Source organism: Dendropsophus ebraccatus, chromosome 3 (genome assembly GCF_027789765.1).
Source record: "Dendropsophus ebraccatus isolate aDenEbr1 chromosome 3, aDenEbr1.pat, whole genome shotgun sequence".
Lineage (NCBI taxonomy): Eukaryota > Metazoa > Chordata > Amphibia > Anura > Hylidae > Dendropsophus > Dendropsophus ebraccatus.
In genome coordinates this window covers 113,973,097-113,985,198 of record NC_091456.1, presented here as the reverse complement: position 1 = coordinate 113,985,198, position 12,102 = coordinate 113,973,097, and the positions used below count along the sequence as shown (strand labels likewise).

The 12,102-nt window shown below is 43.7% G+C and overlaps 1 protein-coding gene across 1 annotated transcript in view; it reads right to left on the bottom strand.

Annotated features, from left to right (window-relative positions):
- Positions 1–12,102, bottom strand: part of ATP8B3 (ATPase phospholipid transporting 8B3) — a 317,397-nt gene that overhangs the window by 122,244 nt on the left and 183,051 nt on the right. Inside the window, exons 15-18 of the mRNA XM_069963518.1 lie at positions 7,199–7,355; positions 4,435–4,623; positions 4,236–4,348; positions 1,160–1,324 (exon numbers count right to left, since the gene is read on the bottom strand). Coding sequence (XP_069819619.1) covers positions 1,160–1,324; positions 4,236–4,348; positions 4,435–4,623; positions 7,199–7,355 — 624 coding nt within the window. The remainder of the gene's footprint in view (positions 1–1,159; positions 1,325–4,235; positions 4,349–4,434; positions 4,624–7,198; positions 7,356–12,102) is intronic.

Sequence of the window (12,102 nt, the reverse complement as noted above, 5' to 3'; positions counted from 1 at the left end):
ATGTGTACAGTGGATTAATCAGTAGCAGCTGTGGGGTTAGTCGGCATGTGGCGGTGTTAGGCAGTATGTGGTGGTAATACTTATTGCTTGTAATCTGGTACTGTGTTTTAATGGATTTAGTATACTTTGAATACTGGTATTATTGGCAATATTGATCTCAGTATACAGGATTTGGTTGGTAACAGTAGGCAGTAATATGTATGGTGATAATATTTCCTATATACTGGTATTATTGGTAATATCGGTCTTGAGATATACCAATAGCATCGCTTGGTGGACGAAGGGGGGGGGGCCCAAGTTGACCTCTTGCCTTAAGGCAAGAGACCTTAGCTACGCCCCTGATCACACCTGTGTGCTGGACTAGCACTGGCGTCACAACACTTACATATTTGTCTGAGCTGTCACAACCACCTGTCATAACATCATCCGGTGGATCACCACAACAGCACCGCAGGCAAGTTGCGCGGTTGTCAGTGGGCCAGAGGAGGTCAAAGAGGACGCCAGGAGAAGGCGGATAGGCGAGTGATCATCGGTATAGGGCCCTGAAATTCCTGATGGCAGCACTGTCTATTGTTCCCTGGGCCCTAGCACCACTATAGACACTACAGGATCTGCAGCAGATTTGATGGCGCTGATTTGAAGCTGCAGATTTGCGCTTTGAATCTGCTGCAGATCCTGTATGTGTGAACGCACCCTTATGCACTCTCAGTGATGCTCACAGCACACACAGCAGAGTGTAACATAGCATTGCTAGGGCCCAGCATACAATAGGCCCCCCTCCTTGATATAAAGGCCTTTTTTAATGAAAATAAAAATACAGGTAACAAAGGTATGTTCTGAATGCTGTCAGTGATATCTATCCAGCAGTGCTGCAAGCTCACTAGGCGGTTAGGGGATGACAGCTTCACTTTAAGGAGTTAACAGACCATAGTGCTAGCAGTATAGCATTGAAACTGCAAGTGGCAGGTCCCCTTAATGTTGAGGTTAGTAATGAAGTGTCAAACTATATGACATCACAGCTAATATTACCTCTACAGTAAGTGTAACAACGGTCATTGAATACACTATCTAGCTTATTTTCATAATCTGCAGATTATTATTCATTTGTATTGCAGTTATAACATATGTAGGAATAAAAAGTTTTGTTTTCTGTTATTACCTGAAGGTCATCTTCCATTTCATTATAAACCATATCCAGACTCTCTAAGCGATTCTGCAGAGAAACACTTGCCTCATGGTACTTATTATTCCACTCTCTGTATACTGAAAGATCTACTTCTTTAAAAGCCAAACATAAAGTTCTTAAGGTTTCCTGAGCAAACATCTAGATTGACAAAATTGAATAAAAATTATTGAAGTTATAGCAGTGAAAAAAATGCACTACTTATTTTTGAGGGATTTGCCCACAAAATATCGATTATCTGCATAAAATGGATAGGTGATAAAAGTCCATTGTAAGGCCAACCATTTACAGTAATTTTCCATTCCATTCTGATGCTGATGGTTAAAAGTAAGGGGATGTGCTTTTATAGTTTTACATATGCATTAAATGGGCACTGTCACAAAAAATAACTTTTGACATATCATCATGACCCGCTCTGATTAGAAGATTTAGCCAGGAATAGACTTACACTGAGAATATTGATGGACTGCGCCCATCAGTTGGGGAGTGCATTGCGCTGCCGCAATCTCCCCCTAGCTATATTTTTTGATCAGAGTGGGTCTCAGTAATGTAAAGTCAAGATTCACTCTCTCATCAGCCATACCCCTATGCAGGCTTTAACTCACCTCTTCATAAAAACATATTAGGTTACACCATGCTGGCTATTACTTATCACACTATTACCTGCCACACATTCTTGTGTATAATCCCTTCTAAACCCAACATATAGTTTTCCTACAATAGATGTTAAGCTTACTGGTCTATATTTGAAGATTGGCACTACATTCGCCTTGTAACAGTCCTTTGGAACAATACCAGTCACCAAATATTCTCTGAATATTTCATACAATGATAAATAAATTACAGACCAGAATTCTCTCAGAACTCTTGGATGCACACTATCAGGTTCTGGAGCTTTGCTTACATTCAGTTTATTTTATTTATCTCTGTCCATATCAATATTAAAGTGATACTGTATCCACCAACCCCCCCCCCCCCCCCCCCCCAAACAGCTGGTACCATCCGTTTGATGAGAGTAAGTCCTTCCCAGTCATGTCTTTTAAAATGCTCCTGGTGGCTAGGATACAGTGAAAAATTATCTTTTATGGTGCGTTCACACATACAGGATCTGCAGCTGATTTTCTGCAGCAGATTTCATTTAAATAACTGAACACAGCATCAAATCTGCTGCAGATTTGCTGCAGATCCTGTAGGTGTGAACGCACCCTTAATCTACAGCAACCAAGTCAATAGGGCGTGGCCTAGAGTGTCTTTGCCCTAGGCCTGAGATGGCTCTCATTCCTTCCACCCTGCCCTGCTTGTCATTAGGAATGTGCCACTTCGAATGGTTAAGGCACATTTGCACTGTTTAGACAAGTGATGAATAGGAGAAATCCTGTCCAGGGGCATTCCTAATAAAGAGGGGGATGGGAATTAAGACAAGAGAGGCGTCACAGGCCTAGAACACAGACACTCTAGGCCATGCCTCATTGACTCGGCTGCTGCAGATTATAGGATAATTTTTTACTTTAACCAAGCTACCAGGTGCATTTTAAAAGATTCGACCGGAAAGTACTTACTCTCATCAAATGGACGGTATCAGCGGTTTGGGTATTGGATTGATGAATACAGTATTGCTTTAAGCCAGTTCAGTACATGACAGGTTTACAGTACTGATACCACCTACCTCAGATCCCCAGTGATCAACTAATCATCGCCATAATTCCTACATGCTGTTACCTTGGCTTTTTTTGCATTTATATATTTAAAGTGTCACTATCGTTATAGCTCACAAAATCTAAATCAACAGGGGATGTGATAGAAGGCATAATTGCAATTTACATATATATTTTTCCCCATTAGTTATCATGCTTTAAAACAAAGCTATATATGTACTTGAAATCCAGGTTCAGTCTCCTGAAAGGCAGCTTTTCAGTCTTGTGCTGGTTGAAAAAAAAGGACCAAACGCAGTCCCCGGCCAGTACAGTTTGTCACGGCTTAATGTGTCCGTCAATCAAATTACTGCCTTCTCTGTGAGCTTGCAGATGACTGGGACTTCTGTGTTTAGTCTCTTTTTTTTTTTCAACCAGCCCAAGACTAAAAAGCTGCTTTCAGGAGACTGGACCAAAGTATACTGGAGTGAAATAAAAAAAAAAAAAAAAAAAAAAAAAAGGGATAGACAAGGGCACCGGCACCTCATGAACCATGAACCAGAGCCAAAGTAGAATAAGCAGTAAAGTTCTCACCTTGAAGCCCCTTGGGGGCTTGTGCATATTGTGTGAAGCAAATGTCATCCACTGGCTAGTGGAGTGTGGTCAAAGGACATTGGGCTGCCAAAGCAGATAGTACCATAACTGGGATACTCCCAAACATGGTACTTCCAAAAAGTAGAGTTTACGCATTTCAGGAGCATATATACTCCCTTTCTCAGAACAAGTGCATATATATTAGATTAAAAGCTAAATTAGAACAATCTTAAATTAATACGGCAGCATGTTTTAATTGTCCTAACAAATCCCTTTTACCTACTTCACCACATTCTGATGTAGCAGATTTGTGCAATTTTAAGGCAGATAATCCACCAAAAATTTGCACAATAACAAAGTACAGTTCAAGATAGGAATTTTGCATTATCAAAAACATATAGAAGTAGTAAAAATATCTGCTATGGATTTAAAGGCTCAGCAATGATCAGTGAGATCGGTGATACATTGCTCTGGCCTGCTGCAGACCAGAGCAATGTATTGCCGAGGCGGGATCAGCATTATTGCGACGCTGAATCCCGGCCAGAAGAACTGATGCGATCGCGTGGTGGGGGGGGTTTCTGGCGGAGATCCGTCCCACTAGACACCAGGAACGTGCGGAGCACAGCATTTAAATGCAGCTGTCAGATTTAGATGCTTAATTAGCTGGCGTGGCAACGTGTTGTTCCCCGGCTAATAGAGACGCTCCCCGGCAGGACCCCTCTCTGAACTCCCCTTGCGCCGCCATGACGTACCAGGTACATCATGGGACATGAAGGGGTTAAAATACATGTATTTCCTTGTAAAGATTGTAATAATTCAATACTCACCTCCAAAGATTTTTCCGTTATCTCCACATCAGAGCAATCTGAACGTAGTCTTTTTAGAATCACATCATCTGCTCCTTTAGTGTAAAGCTTAATCTTTTCTTCTGGATCCCGGACTATTAATCAAATAGTTATAATTTTACACATGCAGAAGAAAATATATGGTTTTATTATAATCCTAAGAAAAAAAAGCACTACAAACCCAATATAGACATCCTCTTACGAACACTATTGAAGTCAAGAATAGCTAGGATTTTATAGGTTCTTTCTACTCCAAGCTCATTTGTAGTGATGCTATCTTGTGTACGTGACAAAAAAACATAGCCAAAATTTCTTGCCATTGTTACTAATGCTTCTTCATCAGGACTTGCTGCTTGGTATACCAGCTCATCTGAGGAAAAAGTAAAATTGAAACAGATTTTTTTAAAATAGCTGTTCTGTGTAGCACTCAACAGAACAGTCAAATACATTACTTCACTTTGACCTCCTATCTAAATTCTTTGACCAGAGGTCAGTGTCATCCAATTCACATTTGGTAGCCTACAATCTGATGTCTCCAGTACAGTGGCTTTACTCTACTCTTTGCCTCATACTCTTTATGTGTGCTGTAAATTCCACTTTACTCACTTAAAGGCGTTATCCAGTGCTACAAAAACTCTTTCTTCCTCAGTAAGCACCACTCTAGTCTTTAATTTGGGTGGGGTTTTGTAACCCAGTTCCATTGAAATGAATGGAGCTTGATTGCAAATTACACCTGAATTGGAGACAAGAGTGGTGCTGTCTGAAAGAAAGTGGAAGTGTTTTTGTAGCACTGGGAAAACCCCGTTAAAGAAACATATTTTTTGCTTATGCTCTTGCATTGCTAAGTACCAGCTACACCAAAGGGATCCAGCCTGTGCACGCTGAGAGGGACATTGTTCTTCAATTAAGTTTTGCATTCTGCAGTGGGTGAAGTCTAGCCAGGGGGTTGTAGAAGTCACATTACAGCAAGGTTGGATATTTACAGTGAGCACTGTTTTACTCTCTATGTCTTCAAGTAACTGCGCCAAACTAGCCAAAGTTGTCAATACCCTCTACAGAAAAGCACAGTACTATTTGGTATAAGTTTGCCCTGTCACCATTGCCTAAAACTCTCTAAGGGTATATTCACACGGACGGGCTCGCAGCGAGATTCTCGCTGCGAGCCCGGCAGGTCCTGGCAGTTCCCATACACTACATACTTGCTGCGGTCTAAACGACCGCAGCGAGTATGTAATTATACCGCCCTTAACCCCTTCTGCTCCCCCGCTGTAAGCATACATTACCTGTCCTTGCTGCACGGGTCCGGCGTCCTGCTCTCCCGTCCGGCCAATCAGTGGCTGCGGCTGGGCAACACACTGATTGGCCGGACAGGAGAGCAGGACGCCGGACCCGTGCAGCAAGGACAGGTAAAGTATGCTTACAGCGGGGGAGCAGAAGGGGTTAAGGGTGGTATAATTACATACTCGCTGCGGTCGTTTAGACCGCAGCAAGTATGTAGTGTATGGGAACTGCCAGGACCTGCCGGGCTCGCAGCGAGAATCTCGCTGCGAGCCCGCCCGTGTGAATATACCCTAAAGCAAACCAAGTCAGAGACTGTTCGTCATTGAACTAAAAGTATCTAAAAGCCTTGCTAATCTTGCACTAAGCAGAAGTCTTTTAAAGGGAATTAACCGGCAGATCTCACCTTGTGGACAAGGACTGCATTGACTGTATTCTCTGTACCAAAGACAGGGGGAGATTTATCAAAGGGTGTAAAATATACACTGCAAACTGCCCACAGCAACCAATCACAGCTCAGCTTTCAGTTCTGGGAAAATTAAAGCTGAGCTGTGATTGGTTACTGTGGGCAATTTACACCAGTGCATATTTTTCACCATTTGATATATCTCCCCCATAAAGTTCAAGTTCTGAAGTTTAGCACTGAATTCCTTGTGATTGTGTCTTGCATCAACACATTGTGGAAAGGGGTGGAAAGGAAAACTTTCTCAGAGTGTGTTAGGATACTGGAAAGCTAGCATACCCTCAGCCCTGTGACAAGTGCCGCAGGGGTACCACAACACCTGCCTACACCCTTTCAGGTATAGGCAAGTTATAAACATGCAAAAACAAGGGTCCCCTAACAGAAACAGTAGTCAAATCTATACCTAATACTACAAGGAGTTTCAGGATAGGTGTCTCACTTAGAGAAAGCTGTGAAACCATCTCCAGTATAGCCCAACATTATCTTCAATGAGACCAATGTACCATTTCCAACTTTTCTTACTGGAAGGAAAAATTCTTTTTCAGCGCAATATCCAGGAGAGATACACAAAGAGTTAATGGTCATGTTAAAAATACTTAAAACTTTATTTTTATTGATACCTATTCATTCCCAGATCAGTTTGAAAGGCAGGGCACAACTCTATATGTGGTGGACAATAGGAAGTGGAAAAGGAAATCTGTCCTGCAATTTCAAAAATACACCTTCCAGAAGAGGATGTGACTACCTACAAAGACCAGCCCACTGGCAATCTCTGAATCTCTTAAGGAAGACTAGGTCAGGTTAGACAAGCATGGAGAGTGCCACAAAAATAAATTGGGTGCTGTGTAGCTCCCTGACACACCCCACCACCACAATTTTTGTATTACTAGAGAGGTAGGGCAGCCTAACCCAACTGTTCTAAATGTGTGGACCCCCAGAGCCTTGTACAAGGATGATGTATGAAAATGGTTTTGCGACGTGGGAAGAGGGGTCCATGGTATCACTATCCCACCCACAGAACTAAGAGGACAGATAGCATACCCATGGACTTCGGGCTGCTAAGCAGTCTTTCTTCCCTCTCTGTAGTGTCTCAAACCATGTACAAGCATGTCTCCCCCTCTACACCAGCTCATGAAAGAGACTGTAAGACTCATAAGAAATTGTTTATTTAATAAATGTTCTTAGCCAAAAGAATAAACCTTACCTCCATCCCTATCCACCATTACAGTGTGACAAATTGCAAGTAGTCGGAAGAATTCTTTTAAAAGGTTATCTTCATTTTGGCGAACCATATCAATTAAGGATTGATCATAAAAGGAAAACTCTTTTTCTGCATATTTATTCCATGTGAAGCTTACTGCCTGAGACAGAAACAACAGGTTTGTGTGAAAGGAAGTAATTCACCATACCAAAATGTGCAACCTCCAATTACTCAAAAGTTCTTAAATGATACAAATGAATGATTTACTACTAGGTGTTTGCCAAGCTGCATTAATGCTGTCATTCATGCAAAAGATGCCCCGACCAAGTATTAAGGGCATTTACTGTACAGACTTTTCATTTGGTCGACACTTCTGTGTTAGAAACCTTTTTTTTTTTTTAGTTGGTTTTAAATAACATTTTAATTTTCTGAAATTTTTTTCTTGGCTGTAATCCATAATCATCAACTTTAACAGAAACAAACGCTTGAAAAAGTTCACTCTGTATGTAATGACTCTAAAGAATATATGAGGTCACTTTTTGAATTAAATTACTGAAACAATTTTTTGGGGTGATATTCTAACTTATTGCAAACCACTGTATGTAAATAATGAACAAATTGCAGCACTTGTCAAGTTGCAGGTATCTCATTCAACTCATTCAAAAAGCTGATTGCCAGGGTGCCAGGATGCTTGCCTTAAAGTGACTCTGTACCCACAATCTGACCCCCCAAACCACTTGTACCTTTGGATAGTTGCTTTTAATCCAATATCTGTCCTGCAATCCATTTGGCAGGAGATGCAGATATTGTGCTAAAAACAACTTTTAAACTGGCAGCCCCGTGCCCTACGGGAGTGGCCTAGATTGTGTATGCATTAGGCTGGCACAACCTCTCTGTCCCTCCTCCCCGCCCTCCTCATCATTAGGAATACTCCAGGCAGATTGCCTCCTATTCCCCACCTGTTTAACCCCAGCACATGGGCTGAATCGTTAAGACACCTGTGCAAAGGTTCAGCATGGAGAAAATGTTCCAGTGGCATTCCTAATGATGAAGAGGGTAGGGAGGAGGGACAAAGTTAGGTCACAGATACTCCCCTAGGGCACAGGGCTGCCAGTTTAAAACTAATTTTTTAGCACAATAACTGCATCACCTGCCAAACGGACCACAGAACAGATCTTGGATTAATAGCAGCAATCTGAAGGTACAAGTGGTTTGGGGGGGTCAGATTGTGGGTACAGAGTCACTTTAACCACCTGGCTGCACTGCTGACTGCTGGGAAACTAACAAATCAGTACCCTAAATCCTTCTCTCCTGGATAACACAGGTAGGATTCCTTCTCCCCCATTTGCATTATTTTACATTTGGAAATGTTGAACTGCAGTTATATCCAGGAATATCACCCTTACTGAAAACTTATGTCAACCAACAACCTTACATGCATAAAATTATACTATGTCATAGCAAACATATTAAAGAAGTTCTCCAACATGGGGTAAAAAAAAAAACCATGCCGCACATAACATTGTTGAACAGTCTGCCCTAGTTCTGAAACAAAAAAAAAAAAAAAAAAACCACATGTTCTGTAACAGCTATGGGCAGGGAATTGGCAGGAGTGCAATGAACTGCTGAGGGAAAGCAAAGCATTCTGGGACTTGTAGTACTGAGCAACAAGGAAGTAAAGCCGCAAAATACAGAACTAAGAAAACAAATTGATTTTTGGTAGCTTCAGAATTGGGGCAGACAGGTAAGCAATGCTATATGTAAGTGATGTCAGAATATTAATTTAAAAACAAAGGAGCTCAACCTTTAACATGCCCAAACATATGATTTTGAAAGCAACCTTCTGAAAACACTGAACAACAGTAAGTGTACCTGATGGTACATTTTCTTTAATACTCAGCTCCAGGTTGTTCGGTGTGCCTTGAATTTGTCTTTGCTTCAGTTGTCGAATTTATGTTTTTTGGTTCTCCCAGCACTTACCTTTGCCGTTGCCTTGTTGCAAATTATGTCTGCAAGGGCAAAATACAGAATCTGTGTTTTGATGGACAAGGGTCTCCTCCTCTGTCTTTCTGTGTTTCTCTGCCTGGACCTATGAGCTTTGAGTCCAGGACTTTGTTTCCCCTATGAGAATCTTTCTTCCTTCTGTCCAGTGTTCCTTTTGCAGTGCATTGAGTGTTTACCCTGTTTCCGTCTCTGGCTTCTGTCCTCCGTTTGTTTTGTTCACCGTTTACTTTGTACCTTTCTGCCTTCTTGGTTCTGACCTGTTTTTTGTGACTACACATTTTTATGCCGTCATTGTACCTTGCCTCTCTGTTGCTGACCGTGCCTGTCTGACCATTCTTTTACGTGTCTTGTCTTTTGTCTGTCTTTTTATCTGTATTTCGTTTGCCCTTGTTTTGTCGGGAATGTCGCCTAGTTGTGGACGGTTGTTTAGGACCTGCTGTGCAAGTAGGCAGGAACAGTGTTGGGGTCCTAGTCTTAGGGCCCACTTGTCCTGTCTTTGTCCCCCAGGTCCCTGACAATGTACAGTAATGGGGCAGTATCATGTATGGCACTGATAGTAGCAACAGGATAGCTATATTCAAGGATAAATGTTTTGTCGCTGTAGGTAGGAGGGTAGGAATGACTGCAGAAGTGAGGGGCATAGCATAGTATAGTAGTATAGTCTGCAGTCTGTGATGGGAAGGGAATGTCTACAATCAGAGAAGATATGACATGTAAATCTTAAGGTGAAATAATTATATATTCTGTAGATGCATCTCATCAGGTCAGATCCTAAACTGCTCTATGATGAGCACAAAACAGATGCAATTTAGGGTCCATATTATCAGGGCCAGCCTTTGGGGTGTGCGACCTGTGCGCTTGCCAGGGCGCCTCACTTCCGGCCAGCTAGGGGGTGCTTCGGCAGACAGAGGGCTGCACTGCACATCTAACTTAGAAATGGAAGTATGATGTTTTGCCTCTCTGCCGGAGCGCCCTCCCAGCTAGCCGCCCACCCTCTTCCATGCCTGGTGGGCTTGCTGAGGGCCCCTGCTGGACTGAGGAGGCTCCAGCAGCTGCCAGACATAGGGAAGAGACTGGCTCCATCCCCCCCTCCTGCACTCTCCGTAGATGCCCCCCTCTCAGCAGGTCCCAGGCTGGACATACCACAGAAGATCCAGTGAAAAGCTGTGGCCACCTCTTCTCTGTCCTGGTCCCCTCCCCCTGCAGTGATGTCTGCCCCCTCCTCTATACAGCTCTGCAGTCGGTGCCGAAGAGGAGGAGGGGGAAGGCCTGCAGGCTGCACAGTTATTAAGAGAGGAAGATGGAGACAAGTGCACTCCTGGAGCCTCGAGGCCAGCATAAAAAGTAAGTGTCTGTGATGTGTCTCTGTGTGTACATAGCTCTGTCATGTGTGTGTGTGTGTGTGTGTGTACATAGCTCTGTCATGTGTCTGTGTGTCTGTACGTAGCTCTGTCATGTGTGTGTGTGTACATAGCTCTGTCATGTGTCTGTACATAGCTCTGTCATGTGTGTGTGTACATAGCTATGTCATGTGGCTGTGTGTGTGTGTGTGTGTGTGTGTATACATAGCTCTGTGATGTGTCTGTGTGTGTATATAGCTCTGTCATGTGTCTGTACATAGCTTTGTCATGTGTGTGTGTGTGTGTGTGTGTGTGTGTACAAAGCTCTGTCATGTGTCTGTCTTTGTGAGGGTTACTACTATACATGTCTGGGGGCACATTCACTTTAATTTTATACTGTGCGCAGTTCCGCCAGACACAGTGGTGTTTGCAGCACCCTCCTGTAACAGTGGAACCCATTAACCTGCCCATCCACCACCTACACTGGTATACTGTGCCCCCTATCTATATCATAAAAATGAAAGTCTGTCTGTCTGTCCCTTATAGGCTTCAAAATGCCTAAACTGTTTGACTCCAAATTTGGCTCGTAGATACATTGGGTGCCCGGGAAGGTTAGAGCGAAGGTCCCGTCCTTACAAGATGTACAGGAGGGGAGGGGGATGGGCATAAGCGCCCCATAGAAATGAATGGGAGAATCTCCACACTTCACACACAGGTGACATAATTAGTGCTGCTCAGTGGAAATGACAGTTGGAAGCCTTAGCAACCAATAGGATTACTACTTTCATTTTCATAGGGAGCTGAAATCTGATTGGATGCCAGGGCCAGCTGCCTCACAACAGATCCACAGAAATAAATGGTAGACCCCTCTACCCTAAATATACAATCAGGGCCGGCTACAGGGTTTTGTGGGCCCTTAGGCAACAAAGCCTCAGCCGTCCCCTTTGTGGAGCAAATCAGATAGCAACAGTAAAACAGTAGGTCCCCCTCTGTGTAGCCCCCTTATAGATGCCCCCCTGTGCCAGACAAACATCTAAGGCACTTCAGCACCTTCCTCTATAAAAGCTCCCAACAATAATAGGACGCTCCTGGTGCCCCTAAAGTTATGTCCTTTCTTTATGCCTTATTCTGTAGTTGGGATCCCATCTGTAGTTGTGCCCCCTCTCTTCACCCCTATCTGTTGCTGTGCCCCCTCTTAGTACACATATCTGTAGTCAGGCCTCCTTTGTGCCACGCAGGCATGGCGTGGTGGCCGGTCCAGAAGCTCTCCGGGAGAGGAGGCCTTCGTGGAGAGGCGGAGATTCCTGGTCAGCTGGAACGCCGGGCAAGGAGATGATTCGCCCGGCGTCGGACGTCTCCTCTGGGATTGGTGGCCGGACTGGGAGGAGTATAAGAGGCGCCCCCAGCCTGAGAGAAGGCAGGAAGGAGGAGTGCGGCACCACAGAGCACGTGAGACGCCGAGGACTTGGTCGGCGCCCGGTACTTGGCACAGTGGTCTGCTACGGGGCAGGGCTGCCTTGGAGAGGAGGGGTAAGCCCTGGCCAGTTACAGCAGTGGCAGCAG